At 37.1% G+C, this 22,001-nt stretch overlaps 1 protein-coding gene across 4 annotated transcripts in view; it reads right to left on the bottom strand.

Moving 5' to 3' along the window:
- LOC122362283 (neuronal PAS domain-containing protein 3) overlaps window positions 1–22,001 on the bottom strand; it is a 272,325-nt gene that overhangs the window by 119,950 nt on the left and 130,374 nt on the right. For all 4 annotated transcript variants that reach the window (XM_043263690.1, XM_043263691.1, XM_043263692.1 and 1 more), the window contains one exon: window positions 19,986–20,068. In XM_043263690.1, coding sequence (XP_043119625.1) covers window positions 19,986–20,068 — 83 coding nt within the window. The remainder of the gene's footprint in view (window positions 1–19,985; window positions 20,069–22,001) is intronic.

Genomic DNA, 22,001 nt, shown 5'->3' with positions numbered 1-22,001 from the left:
ATATGCAAATAATTCTGTTTCACAAATAATTTTAAAGAAACAAGAGGTGACACACTGAAATAAACATGAAATTTGTTATATGCCATTATGTATTTATTTATTTGTTTTTTGGGGGTTTTTTTGGAGCGAATGCCAAATGACCAAAAAATATGTTTTAAACAATAAAACAATTTAAATCATGTTCAAAATGAACACTTTTTGGTTGTCAAACATTAGAGAAACAGAGTTTCTAAAAAGTTTTTGTGGTAAGTGGTTGCAGTTTATTCGTGCTCTGTTTAAATAAACTAATTCAGTGGAAACTAAATGTATTTATTTAAATGCAGCTAAAATACATTGATTGCCATTTACCTTAAAAAAAGGCAGTACATTTTTTTTTTTTGTTTTTGATTTCATCATATGCAAACATGCGTATTTGTTTGTGACGAAATCTGTGGTTAGTCTGCTACAATGTTATAAAAGATGACTCAAGAAAATGTTTGAGCCTCGTCCTGTGACTTGTAACAATTCCTTGTAGCTGATTGCTGTCAATTTCTGAGTAAAAACAACATTTCTTTTCCAACACGTGTGATGAAGGTCTTTGTGCGGCCAGTAGAGGGACCCTCATCAACGAGACGCACACTTCACAAGACCTAACTGCTCATCCATGAGGATATTTAAAAACAAGCTTTCAGCCTCAAATTGTGAACGAAAACCCCACTGGAAATGAGCATTGAGAAAAATAAACTTGTTCTTCTGAGAGGTTACGGGTCACAGGAACTTCTATCAGATTTCTGCTCAGGGCCATTTGTCAGCATTGATTTTAATGTAGGAGACGCACTGAAAGCCATGAATGACACTCTATACTGTGAGCCGCTGACTAAAGTCACTTTGTTCAGACACGAGGTGTAAACATTATCAATTAGACGTTGAACGCGAGTCACGCATTTCCATATCACCCTCTTCTACCAATTCAATCTTATTTCTTTCTTTTTTAGGTTATATTTCATCACTTTCTGTGCATATTTCGTCACTAGATGTAAACAATAGTACGGCACCTGTACAGCATCTGTAGTAACACTTGGGTTTCAGCGCCTCCATACTGCAGCCAAAACTTCACCTCAGATCTTTTATTCTGGTCATGAATCTTTAACAATATCCATCTGCACACACACACACACACACACACACACACACACACACACTTTTGACCAACAAAGCCACATATGTCTCTTCCCTTGACCTCCATGGGAGAAATATGCTGGTGTATCTGACTCTTGTCACAACTGAGAATAAATGCGATTTTGCTGAATTGCAATTCAACAAATAAAAGGAAATCTAATATGTAAAACATAAATAGTGTTCTTTCACTTTGGTGAAATGCATGAATGTATGAAGGAATGATTTTCTAAACTTACAATGTGTCATATACATTACATTCATAATATATATATATATAACTTATATTTTAACTTATACATTACACAAGTGCAATAAATTGTATATATATTGCTAAAGCTGCAATTTGTGAGGCTACTCGATGCTTTTTTATTTAAAATAAATTAGCTGTTTAAACAATCTTTTTCAGGTATTTTCAAGGTCAAATTTAATTGTGTTTAATTGCGATTAATTCATCAAAATATCATGCAATTCAGCACACTAAAAATTTTATAAAAAAAAAAAAAATTTTATATATATATATATATAATATATATATATATATATATATATATATATATATATACACACTGCATATATGAATATAATAATTGTGTATATTAATTAATAATAATAATAATTAATACACCATGCAATTAATCTTACAGTTATTGCATCTCTTTTCAAACAGGATTTCATTTGATGTTCGAACAGAAAAATCTCAGCCCAGATCTGAAAGGCGCACGAGTGTGTTTGTGCGTGTAGGTCACAGGAGTGTGTTATAAAGAACATCCGTGTACAGTTAGGATGTCTCTTTCACTGAGACCCGCCAGAGATTATGATTCCGGGACAGCATGCTGCATTTGTCTTCATTTTGTCAGACTGTCTTCATGCCTTATTATTAGTGGCTGTCAGAGCGAGAGAGGATGGGTGGGACGCAGAGGCCGCGCTTGGTTACACACACACACACACACACACACACACACATAGACGCACGCGCGCGCACGCACACGCAGGCTGAAGGAGAGGACAGGAAACTCCTCCGCTTTACCCCAGACCCACCCCAGACAGCCTCAGATGCCCTTTAGAGATATCCCATAATGCCTCAGTCCCACCGATGAAGGTCAACGAAACTCTAGCGCAGTTTGGGCACGACGGTGGCCACTCCCCTCGGAAAGCGCCATCCATTTTTTATGGCCTGTGAGAAATGCCTTCGGTCTGTGATTCGCTAACGCCCTCGCAAACAAATAGAGCGTATGGCTGGCTAACAGCATGGAATATTTACTTACTATATTCTCTCTCTCTCTCTCTCTCTCTCTGCGTGTTTGGCGTGCGATTTGTGCTGTTACTTATGCAGGCAGGCGCCGGGTGAATAATGACTGCACGTCTGCGACACAGAGTTGATTCCAGCACTCAGGTGGAGAGAGAGACAGACTACAGCTGTTACATAAGAAAAACAAGAGACGTTTCGGGCCGAATGCACCCAAACTGCCAGCAAATAATCACTGTTTTCAGACAGGTTTCAAAGACATATTTCACGCTTAAAATCCTCCTGTGCCGGTGTGATATACACCTGAACCTCCGACTCCGACTTAATGAGAACAATTCGGAAGCTTCATTGGAAACAATCGTTTTTTTTATGCAGGTCGATTTTTCACCACTGAAATTACGCACAGAACGGTACGATTCGGTGAGATTCACACAAATTAAGGATGAATGTTAATCGCGCTTATGAATATCTCATTTGACAGCAATAGATTTCTAGATAAAGACCCATCAAAAGTGTAGCTTTTGGAGCAAAAATGTGGGGAAAAAAAAAACGTTTCTGGGAAAAAAGTAAATGTGGAACTTGCAAATAGTTAATTAGTAAATAGTTTGTCTTTTAGAAAGCATTGTTCTAACATTCATAGGCATTAGTAGGCAGTTTATACATCTATAAATGTTTTATTAATGATTTATAAGCATATCTACATTTAAAGGCTCAGTTATCTTCCTAACAGAAAAATGAATAAACGAACACAACACAGAGGGATACAGAACTCAGACATAATAAAAAAACTGTGCAACTGCATGCATAATTTTTGTTTTCTATGAAACTTTAGGGCTTTTGTTTCATTTCTTGCATCTTGAAAAAAAACAAAACTTTTTTTGCATATCCCTTTGTGCTGTGTTAATTAAATGATTTGTTTTTGGAAGATAAATGATCCTTTAAATCTCTTTTGTGAATTACAAGATATAAATAGTCTTCACTTTAGATGAACTCACAAAAAGAGACGGCTGGCAATTACTAAATGTTTTATAAGCACCTGACTTAATTATGAGTTACAGCAGGAACGTGTGATAACAGTATTTATTAAAACACTGAGCGACTATTATCATGTGTGGAAATAATTCACAAATATACATTTCAACAGTTTATTAATCATTTACTGACACATTCTAAATGATCTTATGAACTACTGCCAACTCCTAAATAACTGGTTTGTAAATAACGTAATAAATTCATCGTTCATAAAGTATGAAAAATACAATCGTTGAACATTATAGACATGCTCAAGAACAAAACATTTAACGCTGTATTTATAAACTGATTGCTAATGCCTATTAATGTGGTAACAATGCTTTATAAAGGATAAACTGACTGTTTATTAAGGCTTAACTAATGATTCATAGTGTGAAGTTATTATAAAGTGCTATAAAAATATGTTTTGCACACACACATGCACTTATAAATAGTGCTGCTAAATTATTATTCTAAAATAAAAGCTTTTGTTGACATAATATATCTGTGTGTGCTGCGTACATTTATTATGTAGATATAAACACACACACAGTGAAAACATTTACACGTATACATATAATTTATATTATATATGAATCTATTTAATATATCCAAACACATTTTTTGGTCAAATTAAGCCATGCATGTGTGTATGCATATCTGCATAAATAAACAGTGTTTATTAATTGCGATTAATAGTTTGACAGCGATATTTAATATAAGGTATTTTATATAATATATATAATATATATATATATATATATATAATATAATATATAAGATATTTAATATAATATAAGGATATTTAAGATGCAAAATTTGATCAATAATGTTTTTGTTTTGGAACAAAATGAGGGTGAGTAAATGAAGACGGAATATTATTTTTAGGTGAATTATTTATTCAATCGCTTTATGCATATTAACTGCTGAAAGAATTGAGATAAATAGTCTCCGTGTGCAGTACAGTAGCAGCGATCAAGCCTATTAATCACCGCTCGTAACAAACAACGTGTTTCCTACGAGCAACGTTTACTTAACCAGCGCTGATGACGTCCGAGAAAGCAGCGTTTCTGCGAATGCTTTGAAATGTCAAAATTGGCACCTTGAGTTATTATACGTTCCTTTATTACAGACAAAGCCAGAGAGAGAGAGGGAGACTGCGACTGCCATTAGATCATAAAATCAAGCCCCAGGGAAACTCTGAGTCACTACATGACTGCTCACTACAAGACCGAGCCAGAGAGACGGAGCGGGAAAAGACATTCACTTAAAGGCATAGTTGGCCCAAAAATGAAACTCCTCTCGTGTCATTTCTCATCTTCTGCTAAACATCTATTACTGTAACTGGAAGTGTCTTAACGCCTACAAACAGAAGCCTGATAACCGGTTGCATAAACCACAGCTTGTTAATCTCGGGTCGAAAAGAAGCCTCGATGTTTAAAGATCAGCGCATGAGACGGGACCCCGGTGGAAAAGGCAATAAAAGCTCTTTCCACTGGTTTGTTCTGCCGAGCCGCCATCAAACGCAATTAAAGCAGCGCATTCCGGCACTCCGAACCGACGGGAGTCTCCCATTCCGGCTCTAACGAGACGGAGATACTTCCACTTTACAGTCTCTGGATGACAAACTCAGAGCGCTATAAAACAGCACGCTAAAAAAGCCCAGCTCTGCAGGACGAGGCCTGGAGGCCACATCCAGCCTGCCGTTCTGTTTGCAGTCTTACAGCACTCATACGGATCCTTTCCTCTTAGTGTTTTATGGATTCATTTATTTCCATTCCGCTTATTCTTGGGGAAATACTGCCTGAGCGCATAAGCTGGAATAAGGCATATGCGCTAGTAAGATGTTTCTTATGCTCATCAAGGATGCATTTATTTGATGAAAATTACAGAAAAAAAAAATTATATCATGAAATTCTGCTTTCTGTGTGAAAATATTTTAAAATGTAATGTATTGCTGTGATGCAAAGCTACATTTTCAGCATCATTACTCCAGTGTTCATTGCCAAATGGTCCTTCAGAAGTCATTTAAATATGCTGATTTATTATCAGTGTTGAAAACAGTTGTTCTGCTTAATATATATATATATATTTTTTTTTTTTCTCAGGATTCTTTGACCAATAAAAGGTTCAAAAGAACAGCATTTATTAAAAAAAAAATAAATAAAAAATATAATATATATATTTTTTTTTTTTTTTTTACAATATTTCTAACAAATGTTATTTCTTTTTTTAAAGTAAGTGTAGTTTAGTCTAGCATAAAAGAAAGGAATTAAACTAAACACACATTGCAAATGTTTTAGAAACAAGACTCACCAAGTCTGCATTTATTTGCTTAAAAATACAGATAAAAACGGTAAAACTTATTACAATTCAAATCAGCTATGTTCTATTTGAATATATTTTGAAAAATGTAATTTATCTGTGATGCAATGTTGAATTTTTCCATCATTGCTCCAGTCTTCGGTTTTTTAGCATAATCCTTTAGAAATCTATTTTTATGTGCTGACCCTGACCCTAACCCTAACCCAAATATTTCTTATTATCATTATTGTGCAGAATAATATTTGTGAATTCTTTGTTGAATACAGAGTTCAAAAGTACAACATTTATTTAAAGGACAAATGTTTTATAACACTATAAATGTCTTTATTCTCATCAAGTCAATGCATCCTACCTGAAAAAAACAACGACGACCTTTGAACAGCAATACAAGTCGAATCTCTCACTAAAAGAGACATATTTAATAAGTATATGCTCATTTTAATAAAAAGCCTAATTAATTAATGCAATTACAAAGCATTTCTGGTTTGTTTTTGTTGTTTTCTCTTCTCTAATTATATCTGTCTCTTTAATCCCACATCAATGTTTATTTACTGTGGATTATTAAACCAAAAGCTGCTTTAGGAAAAAAAAACCCGCCAATTAAATGTCATTTTTTTAACCACTACAAGCAAAGATCCAATGTTGTACCCATGTAGCGACACGCTAGGAACGTCTCGATCTGTAACGCAGACTCCGAACACCTTATAGCTCAAGCCAGGGCTTTAGTGAATCATAAATGTACGTATCGGCTTAATAATGTAGTGCAGGATGTGTAATAACCTGCTGCCATTGTGCTCATGTGATCTCTTGACAAGCTGTTAAAACAGTACATGGGCATTAATCTTGTTTACAAGTACGCCATTGTGCACACTGATTGTGTCTTGGGTTCGACTGTGCGGCAGGTGACGGGAGAGAACGAGAAAAGAGACAAAGAGAAAGAAAGAGAGCAAACCGACAGCTTCCCCTCTCCTGTTTGTCTTTACAGTGAAGATTCCCATTAATCCACAAGCTCACAAGTTATAATGAAATTATTCAATGGGATCAAATTCCTTTGGCGCGACACAATGAGGAACAGAGAATTGAGAGGATTAATTTCCACAGTCGGATTTGCGCGCGGTATTTGGAGATGGAGGTTTACATTTCTCCCCCCCTCGTCATTAGAAAGTCAGACGCGTACGTTCAGACGGACGTGTCTCCTCAAACGCCAGCCGAACGTCTACAGTACACTCGATTAGAACGGGGCCCGCTCGGTTTAGTCGTGTCTGAACTGCGAAAGACTGCAAAACTGTAACGTTAACGCCGCGTTAACACAGATTTCTCTGCTTGCTCAAAGCGAGGCGTTCGCTAACGATTCTTTCGCTTCATTAAAGGAATAAACGGCTGAAAAAAATCCAAATCCCAGAGTCAAACGACAAGCTCGTTTTAACAGCAAATAAATAAAAAACAACTGGGTTGCGTTCGCGTAGGCTTTTTAATGACTCGTGTTTTCTTTGCTGTAAAATCAATCCGATAATTGGCCTGAAACAATACTAAAAACAAACAAAATGTCTGACATATTTCGCTCATTAATATTTACGAAATGCTACTGGCAAAATGAATAATATTCGTTTCGAGATACGCACTGACATATGAACAAGCTAAACGGGTTTATTTGTCACAGTGGGCCAAAAACCAACTCAAAGGAATCATTTGTTTGGGAATTGGACTACTTCACGACTCCGAATCACAGATGATTCATAAGACAGAACACTGATTGTACTGCATGTTTTTATCTCACTAAAAATAACCGACTGCAATTGGACTGCTGTGTTTTTCGGCATAAAAGCATAGCAAGGTATACTTTATTTCGAAGTGCCATTTATGTAAATACCATATATATCTTTAGTATTTAAATAATAAAATAAATATTATATATAAATAAAAGTGCGATATGAAGTTTGTTACAGTCCGAAAGTGCACCGTGTATAAAGTTACTCTCTCAAAAGAAAGAGTCGACTGAATCATTGAAACGAGTCATTTTTAAAATGAATCCAAAGCCGTTTTATGTTGATGTCAACATGAAACATTAGCATATTGCCCGCCCATTGTATGCAATTGATATACCATGTTTTTTTTCTAAACGTAATTCTATAGAGTCCTTTTGAACGTAGCTACTTATAAATGTTAATGAAGTCCCACGGTACACATCAACACGTCGTTTTTATTCTATGCTAGACTGTACTACGGTAGCAGCAGTATTTCTGAGAGAGAGGATGGCCTGCCGAGAGAGGAGCTCTGCCGAGGGAAATATTGTTTCTAATGCCTGGCTGGATTTGGAGAGAGATGGGGAGGGTGTAGTTCAGCAGTCGGAAAATTGAAAAGCGACGAAGGACTAAATGTGTTCGCCTCTGAGCCGTCTATATTGAGAGAGCGTTCCCTCGATGACAAATATATCTTACATTCCAGATACTGTAACATTAATATAATGTAAAATAGAAATATTTTTATCTCACGTTATAAATAGGGAAATGCATTTATGCAGGAGCCTACACATCCGCCTTTTCCCGGCGTAAAAATGGCCGCCATTCGCAGATTTTATGGGTGTAGCTTCCGGTTTCATCCACGTCCAGTTATTTTTAAAATTGCTATTTTTTTGCTGCTTCACATTAAAAAATTGGCGTGTCTTATCGTGTTATTTTATTTACGAGTACGTTCTTATTCTTATTATAGGCTAATTTTGCATTGAGGGTAAAGGTGGATAAGATAATAAGGTCAATTCAAAATATTATAGTAAAACAGCATTCACATTCGAGGTACTGTAACGTATTAAGGTTTACAAACACTAAGTGGTTTCCCAACTTGATAATAGAGACAACATCCTCTGTTCTGTTCTAATTAAAGCACTTAAACACCCACACCACAGCGGCGAGAGGAAAGACACCGCGTTGGCAGCAGAAAACAACTGCAAATTATCATATAAAAGTATGCGGTAGACCACAGGAACAACTCGAGTGCTGAAACGTGAAAGGAAGCAGGAAATGAGAGATTAACAAAAAAGCTAAAGAGACAGATGTAGAGAGCAGAATAAAAGACAGCGCAAAAAAAAAACGCGCGGTGTCCTGAAACACCGTGGGAAGCCAACGGATTGATGTTTTAATTTCTTTCTGTGTGAAAGAGGAGGAAAAAGAACCGGCGCAGGAATGGGGATCATAAAAAGAAGTCCCATTGCACTACAGATCCAGTTCTTTCATGACTCCTTTAACAATTCTTTTAGCACTTGATGAACAGTTTAACAGTTTAATTTAATGTTAAATGTTAAAACAAGTATATTCCAGTTTTGTTGTGTTTGTGTAAAACCTTTTTTTTTTTTCTTGATATTTTTCAGAAAGTTTTATTTCAGGTTTAGTTTTTAGTTGTTTCATTTAGAAAATGAAAAAAGTTGCCTTGGACATTATAAAAAAAAAGTATATAATATTTTATTTCAATTTATTATTTTATTTGTAGTAACAAATGCTTATCCTAACCTGCTTATCCTCGTTTTAATTTTGTTGTGCTTTTTTTCAAATGTCTATATAGAGTTTTAGTAATACTGTTGCAAATATAAGTAAATTATAGTAAAATGTGTAATTTATTTTCTCAAATGTTTTCTCATAAAAAGTTTTGGTTTTTGTTCATTTAGTAAGGTCAAAATATTTTGTACGTCACATAATATTTAAAATTTTTTATTTTATTTTAGGTCATTTTACTTTATTTTACAGCTTTTCATATGGTTTCACTCATATATATTACAGTTTTTATTAGTGCTGTCAAATGATTAATTGCATCCAAAATCTTTTTATTTTTTACATAATACGTATATGTATAGTGTTTATTCATTATGTATATAAAAACACACACATATAATATAATATTTACATGTGTACGCATAAATACATTTCTGCAGTTTTTCTGCAGTTTTTATGTCTTTTCACTCGTTTTAATTAGACACATTTTAGTACAAGTTAAACTAAGAAGATGAAGATGAAGATGGGAAACGGCCATTGTATATTGATTACCCCGGGAAAAAGGCACACGTTCGGTTCCAGTTCTTTCGGTTCGGATTAAAAGCGGGTTCTCGGTTCCCAACCCCGAGCCCAGTCGGAGAGAAACAGACAGAGTGTAGAGGAAGTGTCTCTTTTGGGGAAGGTGCCCCGCTCGCCTGTTGAAATTCTGCAGGTATTTCAAGGTTGTTATCTATTTCAGATCAACAGCGTGGGTCAGGGTTCACGGCTGCCCGCGTTCCCCAATCCTCCGCAGACCCGTGATTGACAGCAATCAGCATCTCGCCGGCATCACTCGGGAGACAAAGTGAGGGTCAAGACAGCGGGCGATTTGGTCTGTCATTTTTAATTATCCAAATGATATTCACAGACAAAACCTCTCCCATCCATCAGGGCAGGGCATTACCATAGACAATGTTTGTTTAAAGACTGGCCTATAAAATCAAACAATTATGAATGCAGACAAGCCTTGCTATTGACTGCATAAGTAATAAGGGTGGATCTATCCCCCCTCCACCTTCTCCCTGTCCAAATTCCCACAGCTAATGAACCAGAAGGGCTGCGCAGGAAACAGAGGCCGGATCATCAAAATTCCCCGCTTTGCGCTGCCCACTGACCTTTTTTCCCCCCCAAGATCCTTCGGTGACGTCCGGTCAGGTTTTATTGACAGAGTCTGAGCTGAAACTAAAGGGCTGCCGAACGCAGACTATACCGTTCGTGCATTAGCATGCGCTCTGAATGCGCATTAGCATGTATAGGCGTGTTACGGCATTCTGTACCGAAGTATTTGACATTACCGTCCAATCGCAAAGACTCCCGGTCCGAGCGAGGGTCTCGAGGGCGGATCGTGTCCGGTCGTCACCCGCTCGCCGGTAACTGAGAGTATCTGTTCCACCTGCCACATGTGCTCACGTTCTACCTGTGGCCGGAAAACACCTGCCACCCAGTGACAGGAGAACTCAAATACACCTGCACACAGCTGCCACCTGCATACACACACACACACACACACACACACACACACACTAGTGCCAGCTGCTCCTGTCTGACTGCCATTTCTCACCTGCACAGATTCAAACACACAATACAAATATACACACAATGAAATAAAGAAGCAGTACATTCTATGAACTCTAGAGTGTGTTTTTTATATATATAAAGTTATATATAAAGATTTTTGTATATGTATATACAATATATATATATATATATATATATATATATATATATACACACACATATATATATATATATATATATATATATATATATATATATATATACATACACACATATATATATATATATATATATATATATATATATATATATATATATATATATATATATATATATATATATATATATATATATATATATATATATATATAGTATATACATATACAAAAAACTTTATATATATATGTATATATGTATATATATGTATCTTCTAGAATGGCATAGTTTTACTAACTGCTTTAAAGAAATGAAATTTGGTGTTGATCGTGTATTTTAATGCGCTGTGCCCTATAAAGATGCAAGGATTAATTTAATTGTAATTATTAAGTGATGTTACAATTGATTTATTTATTTTTAATTATTATCATTATTATTATTTATAGTGTTTGTATTTTATGCGCAGGCTTCATAAAAAGTGTCAACAAAGAATCTATTTAAGAACCAATGTTCTAAAATAATTCAGGGTACGTTCCAAAACCTAGCGATCTGTCTACACAGTTAAACTCAGCTAAGGGTTAATTAAAAGTCACATATCATCTATTGATTATTATTCTTGTTTAATCAAACTTTGATAACCGCCTCATTATTTCAAACGACCAAGACAATCTATATTTTATAAAAATGACCCGCCAATTTCAGTTCAATTTATTCTCACAAGTGTCATGTATTAGGTACATTACAGTCTCTGACTTTTTGGAAAGCGATGACATATTCTCAACATATCTAGGAGAGTAGGTTTTCCAGGAAACGTGTGAACTTGCACGCTTTCGTAAATACTACTGTGTATTGTTACATTTGTAGTTTTGATTGTAGTCTTCGAATAAAAATCTTTTATTCAGTACCTACATTTTTGATAAGTGTTCTTTTAGACTACTTTGCAATGCATTTTTATTGCATTTTATAATAGTAATAATAGAGAAACGTCATTATCAGAGTCCGTGACATCATCTTGGCAAACAGGTGGGGTTTGCCCTATGTAGGGTGCCCTAAATGAGTCATTTACGAGTTTCTATTTCAGCTAGGGCACTGCCTTAGAAGACAGCTGTCAATACAGGCAGCAGACAGCAAGGCAAATCGCTCCGTTTCCAAACAGAGCTTTAGTCTGACAGCAAACATCCTGTCAGAGTTCGTCTCTACATCGCATCTCCTCCGTCCGAACCGTACGGCATGCAGCGAATGAGGTGACGTGCAAGAAAACGTGCGCCTCGAGGAGCGTGCAGGTAGCAGCATGTGGCTAACACACCACCGACGCTAGGAAAAAGAAAGAAAGAAAACGGTGAGAAATCTGGATGGGAAGAGTGTGAAAACTCATCCGTCGTGTTGGACGGCAGTAGAATGGACGATCTGTCAGGAGGCCATCCGACACATGAGATGAGATTGAGCTGAGCTGTGTGTGTGTGTGTGTGTGTGTGTGTTTATGGATATGTAAATGCTGTTCGCATTATGTTATGCAAGCTAGTGAACCACAACAAGAGGGGCTCTGACATGTTTGCTTTCAACAGCAAATTAGTGAACGAAGGGAAAGCTATGGAGATCCTCCGACAGCTGATGTAAATAAAAGAGCTAAAAGCAGAAAGCACTGACCTCAGACGCGCTCGCACTGTGATCTCGAGCGCTCCGTGATGGACATCACAGAAAACACGTCTGCCTCGCTTTTTACAAATCTATGCGCTCTGAATGCGAGACGGGCCTGGACTAATAGAGATGGAGATCGACTGAAACTGAAGCCAACAAAGAACAAAAACAGCACGAGGAAGAGCAGAGAGTAAAAAAAATATTACATTTTAACGTGAATGAGAGACCAAATCATGAGGTGCGCTACTCGTTCGCGAAGCAACTGGACTTATGCATTTTACCTGATTGGCAGTAAAAAAGAAAGGCGGAAAAAAAAGAGAGGGGAAAAAGACACGAGGCGTATCTAGGCACCACAAACATCAGAGAGTCTTAAAATCATGTTCCTAAATAAAATAATGAGCCATACATAATAAATCAAGGGTGATTATTACCCTACATTAAAGAGTTATCACAGGAATATTTAGACGGTGCTCTGAAATGTGTTAAGAATGCTCGTGGGTGCTGTTTTCTGCATAATGGTGAGCTTGTTAAGAAAAGTTATTTTTGTGCATAATAACATTAGGAGAAAACTGCGAGAAAATCATCCATTCCTTTAAAAACACACACAGCTCGGCTTGAAAAAAGGGCGTTTAGTTGCTTTCTCACACCCATGTCCCAACACTTATGATTTTCTTTCTCCCATGCGATACAAAATCAGATATTTTAAAGAGATTCTATTCTATCACTTCGCATATTGTGACTGGGGCTGTTTTAAATGTAAAATGGTTATAAAAGTAGAAAAAAAGATGGTCTGATGTTAACTATTTCTTTCACAATAATTTTGTTTTGCACAAATTAACAAAATAATTTATTTATGAATTTATTAATCTTAAGACGTGGTTTAGATTAAAATGTATAATTATTCATAAACAACATTAATACATTTTAATGCATTTTGTGCATTAATGCATTTTTGCCCTGTGCATTTTGGGTATTGATTTATTGTTACTATTATTAAATGTTTCATATTAAATATTAGAAATGAAATATCAAATATTTAATTCATAAAAATCATCTGAAGCCAGTGGCATTAGTACAATAAATCACTAAAAAATTGTCACCTGAAGCTACTATTTTATTCCTGAAAGTATCAACAGTAGCAGAACTAAATGATAAAAAAATAATGAAAAAAATATATATATATATTAATTAAAATAATATAAAATAGTATCATTAAGCCGTTTTTTATTAGTAGTAGTAGTAGTAATAACAGTAGAGGTATAAATAAGGTAAAAATAGATCGATAGATACATAAATAAACAAATAAATAATTCTTCTGAAGCCATAAGAATAAAACAAAACTAAATAAAATTCTAATTCAAATAACATTGTACCATTTAACCACCATATCATCACCTTTTTGTTCAAATACAACATGAAAGTATGTAAATGATAACAGGTATTTAATTTTTTGCTTAAGCATCCCTTTAACCTCTAGATCTAATGACCCAGCAAAGTCAAAATAGCAGTATAGCTCTTAAACCAGGGCCCGACGTCCCTAAAACCATCTGCATGTACGAGAGGATCTTGACGTGTCGAGGATAAGGCGCTTTGAGGTGAAGAACAGCCTCCCTGAGTGTTATTTTCCTCCTCTGCCACCTTCTACCTGATCTCACCGAAGAGCCAGAGAAGCGTGATGGCGATTCCTGTGAACCGCGAATCAACCTGCGATTACAGCCGGTGACAGCTGCACGCAGACGGGCTCAAAGACACTGCCTCGCTCCGCCTTGATGTTATGCAAATGTAAACAGCTGTCATTTCTAAAGCCGCCGTCTTTGCGCTTTCCTCCGGTGTGAAGATCGAAGGGTTTTCAAAGTCTCTGTGGCTTTTTTTTTTTTTTTTTCACTCTTCCCTTTTTTAATCCGAGCCCTATTATCACAAACAAGCCAAAAACAACAAAGACGACGCTACGAAACAAACAACAAGAGAACGAAAGAGAAGAAAGTAAACAAGGAGTTGATGAAAGATTGAGTGCTGGAACTTGAAGCTGCGAGACATATTAAGAGGCGTTTGGTGTCCTGTCACCCCATCGCTCGCCACAGGTGCGAGCGCACACGCACACACACACACACACACACACACACACACACACAGAGGCGCAGGCAGTAATTAAGGCTCCCTGTCGATCAGTGTCTCTGAACGCTCTTCATCCTTTATCACTAAAACACATCAAAAACCGCAGATAAGCAATAAACAACAGCGCTGTTAATTTGTTCAGTGAAGATCAGAAAGTTTCTGACATGCTGTCTGGCACATCCCTATTATGAATGCAAAAAAATGGCAGATGCCCGAAAGAGAGCGATCTGTGTCCACATAGCAGCAGAAAACTCCACAGATATCCACAGAACCGGAACGCCCGCCAAGTTCTGAACGTTCTCCACCCTGACGTTTAGTCGTTTGTTAAATATTTTGACACGTTTAACTATCATACCAATAAGTCTACAGTAGCATCTTAAATTTATTCCCTAACGAAATGCAATGCAATACAAGTCCGCATACTCTATCTACTCCAGAGCTTCTCAACCTTTTTGACCCCCACGGCCTTCCGTAGCCTACATTAATATTCAAATGCCCCATGACTTTGACTACTGTGTGTGAGTCACTGTATAAGCGTTACGGATTTTTTGAAAATATATTTTTACTCAATTTCTGTCTAATGAAATATATATTCTATGGCACTTTGAAACAAGCAGTTGATGAAAGATCAAGTCAAATCTTTTTGTGTATTTATTTATCTTAGTGCTGCCGAAATATTAATCACGATTAATTGCATCCAAAAAAAAAAAAAGCTTTACATGTATATATTACAAATAAAATGCATCTACATGTATATATTACAAATAAAATATATATTTAATATATAAATGCTATATTTTTAAAAAATGTGTGTGCATACAAACATACACATATTATATAAACAAATAATTTTTTTTGGATGCGATTAATTATTTAACAGCATTTATTTAATTCATATTTTAGCTAATTTAACAGATGCTTTGTCTTATTTTTAATAATAAGCTATATTGAAGCCCTCGTCAAGGTTTGTTGAGACACTTCTAGGCCTACTCTTGTGAATTACTGTACGTTTGCAATTTTTGGGGGGGCTTTTTATCTAAAAATAGTACAAAGTGAAAATAAAAGAAATGAATGCATTAATCACATGACAAATACGAGCAACAGGCCGGATTTTACCACACGTGAACAAATAAAACTTGGCACTAACCGCTGAACTACTCTAAAACACAAATACTTCACAAATACTTGATGCAAGGACAAACTTTGCATGCATGAATATCACTGCATAAGATAACAAAAGATCAAACCGAGTGGCATTTACATGAAAAAAGACAGCATAAGCACTTTTGAAGCAAAACTGTTCACCATACAAGTTTGTTAGGTTATAAATAATGGAAAAAAAAGTCCACTCTGTGTTTGTTAGACAAACCTGAGGAGAACTGACTTCATATCGTTAATAAAAACAGCAATCAGTTAATTAAATGTAAATGCAAAATGGCTTAATAAAAAGAAGCGCAGTATCATATGCTTGCAGGCGACACCGGGTTTAATATTTTCTTATCTTATGCAATGATATTCACACATTTCTAGCGCAACTTAAGTGTCAGAATTATTTCCGTGGACTCTTGCTTTCTAACAAATGTATTTTTAATTAATCATTTTGGTTCACAGAGCCTGGCGTGTCCAAAACCCGCTCTTTCTCTTTCTCTCCGACGTTTTTTCAAAGCACCTGCTCGTCCGATGTCGGTCAAGGTCAGGCCCGAACGGCGGCTCCCAAAACGTGCGTGATCATAAACATTTAGCGGCTTTGTAAACCATCCATTAACTCGCGGCTAATTTGCTGACGAGTCCTATCTCCCGAAAAAGAGCGGACAAAGCTTCGGTCTCTCTCAGTGCTGCGTGTCTGTGACCATACACTGCTTTTGCCCTTCACAGGCAGCTAAGCTCTCATCTGCCTTAAAAACCAAACCTTGCATCTATAATTCATCTCTTGCTAAGCATGATCTGGGTGATATAAATGCTATTATTTAGCCGGGCGGAAGCGTGGAGCGCTTTTGACAGAGGACTTCTGAGCTCTCTGCTAATGACCTAGCGCTGCTGTCAGAATCAATCCGGCCCGCTGCCCACGCAAATGACAATGCACTGTGGGAGTGGACATAACGGTCATTTCTGTGGCCCGGAGCGCCAGTGCGGGCCGGTGCTGACACCACCGGGACCGCGAAAACCCTCTGGCCAACAGAGACGCTATTGGAGGAAGAATAGGGTGGTGGAACGCAGAAAAAAGTCTTAAAGGTACAGTAACGATTTATTTCCCGTTTGCTAATTAAACCAGCGTCTGTTTTGAGATTTACCTCCGTGTATTGGACCAGAAACGGGCCTTTTCTCGAAATACACACATTTTCGTTTGTGAGTTGTGGCAGAAAAAGACACCGTCGATATTATTCCGCCATTAAATAGTAGGGAGAAAGCGGAGCGCCAACAACAGCTGCCTTCGCGCAGACATGCATATTAAACAGCTAATTGATTATCTGGGTTGACAAAACTCGGTGCAAAGTGTGTTCAAGCTTATTTGTGCACAAACAAAGAGGCACGGAGGGTTTTCTGTGCTGAAATCTGGTTACTGGGTCAGTTGGGTCACAAAACAGCAAACTACACAAAGAAACAAACACTGTACGCTCGTTTCATGTTTACTTGACCTTAAATAGCTTCAAGATGGCGCTTGAACTGCATTCGCAACACAATTAACTTGAAGCATTTCTGGATAAAAAGCAGTATTTTTAAAGTTAAAAACAATAATATGTAAGGTGGGACTTAATAAAGCTATGACGCTAACCAGTGAGTTGATATGTTTTCCCCATCTTTTTAGTTTTGGTTGCAGATAAAAGGTCACATTTAATATCCCTCTGCAAAAACTATAGGAATAGCTGAAATTTTGCTAATGTTACTTAGAAGTAAAATCAATATGGAAGCAGAGAAAGTTGAAAGAATACAAAAGCGACGTTTTATTTCCGAATAGCATGCTTTGAGGATTCTATTCACAATAAATGCAGGAACATCAATTTAACACAACTTCTTGACATAACTACTTTTTTGGTATTTGACATAACCTTAAAAACAATATACAGAAACAGCATATAAAGTCTACACTTTGTCATTAATAATACTCTTCTACACTCTTAAAAATAAAGGTTCTTGGCATTTATGGTTCCACAAAGAACCTTTAACATCCGTAGAATCTTTCAGTTCCACAAAAGGCTTCTTCATAGCGGTTCTCTGGAGTTTTAAAATGTTTTACATACTAAGAAAAAAGATTCTTTTTTCAAGAACCGTTCACTGTTTCTAAGAGTCCAAGTCAGAAGAATACACTGAAGTGATATGAAAACTTTTTCTAAATCAACCGATGGGATGATCCAGCGTCAACCAATCAGAACGAATAACTAACTAGACACGAGATGCGATGAGTACAACTCTATGTAAACTCTATGCGTAGCGTCCGTTTGCAGGTTAGCAGCTCTTCCCCCACATCCTCTTCATTAAATGCTATCAAACGCGGTTTAAGCTGTCTAAAATTAGCCTCGGCGCTCAACAACTAATGACTGCCTTGCATCCATTATTAGTTCATTTTCTTCAGATCAATCACCAGCCGAGCATGCTTTTTTTAAAATGTCATCCTAAAACTTTTCACAATCAATTAAGCTGAAGATTAATGGGGACAATTTGCCAGGAACAAGTCCTTCCTTGAAAAGGCCACGCCTCGACAGACTTCCAGCCTGGTATTGGTGTTAATTATAAATTTCCGCTTTGCTGTCACACACTTAACCTGTCGTAAGGGAATAGCGCTGGCAGTCCGGGGACCGGCGAACCGCTATTTAAATATTCCTAATCCGCTTTTTTGGACACAGGTGACTGGTGCGAATTGCGCTTTTCGTTCTGTGTCATTAAAACGAATTTGAAAGGACATCAGCGCTGTAGCTAAGCATGGATAAAAAAGGCTTTTTTCTACCCTCTGAGGTGAAATAAGAAAAATGGCCCCCGTTGAGCTTTCCAGAAACATCGGTTGACTGAGGAAGTGTCATCCTTCATTTACTCGCATGCTAAACAGCTCAGAGACGCCACATACTGTATGCTCTGAAACAACAGACCTGTAATCTCCAAACACACACATTACATCTGTGACGGATTTCATTCATCCAGGTCGTTGTGGAACACCTGCTAGAACTTATTCGTAAGCAACTGGATTTCGCTGTTCGTTTTATTAACTAATGAATATTTACGAATAACAGACTACTAAATGTCCAACGTCAAAGACATCCAGGATGGGAAAATATAACATTTCATGCTGCCTTCAAGTCCTCCTTGGAGTGCAGTACAACTTATAAAAAACAACAGTAACTTTTTTAGGTCACAACGCACAAATTGGGCTTTTTTCTTTTCTCTTCTTTTCACATCTCTCTTGTAAAAGCGCTGGTAAAACAAAATGAAGTGCACAGTATTCTCATAAAATACTGCGACTTAATATCTGGCAACAGCAGTTTGTCTGTTTTAGCATTTCTTCATAAGTGTTTTTTTATGAAACAAGCATAACTGAAAATGTACAAACATTACCATAATGATCGTATCTATTTATCTCATGAATAAGAGTATTGACATGACTTGAAGGCAGCATTTAAATTGCCAGGAAAAATACCACCATCCTTTTAAAAACAGTCATGCAAATCTGTCTGACCACGTGAAAAAAAAAAAATAGAAATAGAGCTCCTCCCAAAAATGAATATTAAACTGTATGCACATTTTTATAAAAATGGAAGCACATTTGTGACCCTGGTCTCAAGTTGCTGGAATATATTTATAGCAACAGCCAAAAATACACTGTATGGGTAAAAATTATAGTTTTTTCTGTTATGACCAAAATCATTAGAATATTAAGTAAAGATCATGTTTCCAAGATATATTTCCTACTGTAAATATTTTAAAACTTTAAAAAAATGTAATTAGTAATATGCATTGCTAAGAACTTTAAAGCTGCTTTTCTCAGTATTTGATTTTCTGCACCCTCGGATTCCAGATTTTCGAACGGTTGCATCTCGGGATCTTGGTTGTATCCTAACAAACCATGCATCAATGCAAAGCTTATTTATTCAGCTTTTAGATGATGCAGAAATCTCAATTGAACAAAATGCACACTTGTGACTGGTTGCGTGGTCCAGGGTCACATTCATGAATGCATACAAACCTGTGCGCGCTACATAATATGCACATGTAAAATACGCATAGTACGATCTTCATGCCCTAACCCAAGAACATCGGGGCGTTTCGGATTGACAAAGACGGTCGAAACCGTTGGAATCTCATCTTACCTGCAGGATGTGGCTGCCAAGGTGAGGCTCAAAGATCTCCGAGGCAACGGCGCTGGGGCTCCGCCTCCGCTGGGACCCGATAGCTGCGAAGAGAAACACACAGCATGAGCGCACCGTGTCGGCCCATGCGTGCCCTCACGCGCACAAACGCTTCCGCTTTTAATCTGAACCGACTTGGAAACGGAATCCGCTTGTGCGATTTTAAACAGATACGGTAAACTGTTGAACAAACACTTCCGCCCCAATAATACTAAGCCCCCGGTACTGTAAATACACAGATGCAAATCAAAGCCTCGGAACGGCTCCCTTCTGCATATTCAGCCGGGCTCGCCGCTACAAAGCCCGCTGTTTATAGCAGGACTAATATCGCCACATCCATTGAGCTGCAAAGCACCCGGAGAACAGTGCCCTCAGGGCATTTTTTCCAAGTTTCCAACTTTAAAGTCGGCTCAGGCTCTGCTAAAAAATGGCCTGGGGTGATTTCAAACTTAACAGACCTTGTCCCACCAGAGCTCATTATAGAGAATTTTATAACAAAGTGCTCTGTACTTAATTTTCCAAGCCTAGCCAGGCGTTCGGGTAATGTTGCTGAATTAAGTGCAATTAATGATGTAATAAAGCACTGAACGGCCATTAAGGATTCTCAAGGACCAGCAGCAAACAACGCTCCGCTGTTTGGGGAGGTTGCGACGGGGACAGGAGGACGTCGTGCCCCAGGTGAGCATCACGAGAGGGGCCGAGACACAAATGAGAGGCCTCTGTCCTTCAGAGAGCCTCAAGCTGGGTAAACACACTTTTCCCCTCCGGTAATGCTTTCAGCGGTAAGCCCTGTGTCCGCCCCGGAGGAACGTTCGTGCCACAACATGAGCGGGAAGGGCAGCGGCAGCTGGAGGAGAGAGAGAGAGAGAGAGAGAGAGAGGCGGCTCTCGGCTCTGTCCCTGGAGCGCCGGGGTCAGTAGCTGCCACTGAGGGTGGAAACACAAACAGTCCCGAGCCGGTGGGACTCGGACACGGCGGTTCGCAGCGCACAGCAGAGGGAGCTCTCACACCCCGAGGATCGCACTGAAAACATGCACACATGCCTGCACATCAAATACTGGGTGACACACGCAATCGGCGCAACCTGACGCTCCACACACGTGCGCTTAATGACAAACGGTCTGTCTGATGTCAGCTTTGGCAACACAAACAAGTCCAAAATTGAGTGTGAACAAAATTGGAAATTAAGTAAAAAAATAAATAAATAAATAATCAATTTACCTGCGTTAGGAACTTTAACATGATACATGGTAACATATTTCATTTCAAGTAAGCATTTATTGTGAGTTTGTTTCCTAATAATAAAAACAAATTAAAAAAAAGTCTCACACAATACAGTGAATACACTGTAAGCACACTAAAACAAAATATACAATTTTAAATGAGTGAAAAAGAAAATAAGTTTATATAGCAATATAGCAAAACACCTTGTAAAATAAAATATAATATATAGTATAAATATAAAATTGAAAAGTAGGGATGAACCAAAATGAAAGACAAACTAAAACACTGGACCGAAGGCCGAATACTGTACACGGGTTTTCAAATTTTCCGTATATATTTTGTCAATTCTTTTCACAATTGCATAAATGAAATAGGCAAAATTAGCTTTTTTATTGTTTTGTCTAGCTTTTCAAATAAAAACTGCATTACAAAACAACAATTTAATAATATTTGCTTAACACTAAATATTTTTTAAATATACTTTGGCCATTTTTGAGACCCTCTTCTTGAATCAGGCATTTATTTTTTACTGTACGAAGAGAGTTCTTTCAAAATATTACAAAATATTACAGATGCCAATTGGAATGGTATGTATGAGTGTTATAATATATTAACAGAGCTGTTGAAGTTATTATCATCATTATTACTGTCTTACTTTTCTTATTTTATTTTAAAAATGCATGAAAACATAACGGTCTGCAGTTTAATTACTAATAATTTGTCAAATCGCGAATTCGTTCATCACACAGTAAC

The sequence above is a fragment of the Puntigrus tetrazona genome, chromosome 17 (genome assembly GCF_018831695.1).
Source record: "Puntigrus tetrazona isolate hp1 chromosome 17, ASM1883169v1, whole genome shotgun sequence".
NCBI classification, from domain to species: Eukaryota; Metazoa; Chordata; class Actinopteri; order Cypriniformes; family Cyprinidae; genus Puntigrus; species Puntigrus tetrazona.
The sequence above is the reverse complement of the archived record's forward strand: the minus strand, read 5'-3'. Positions and strand labels throughout refer to the sequence as shown.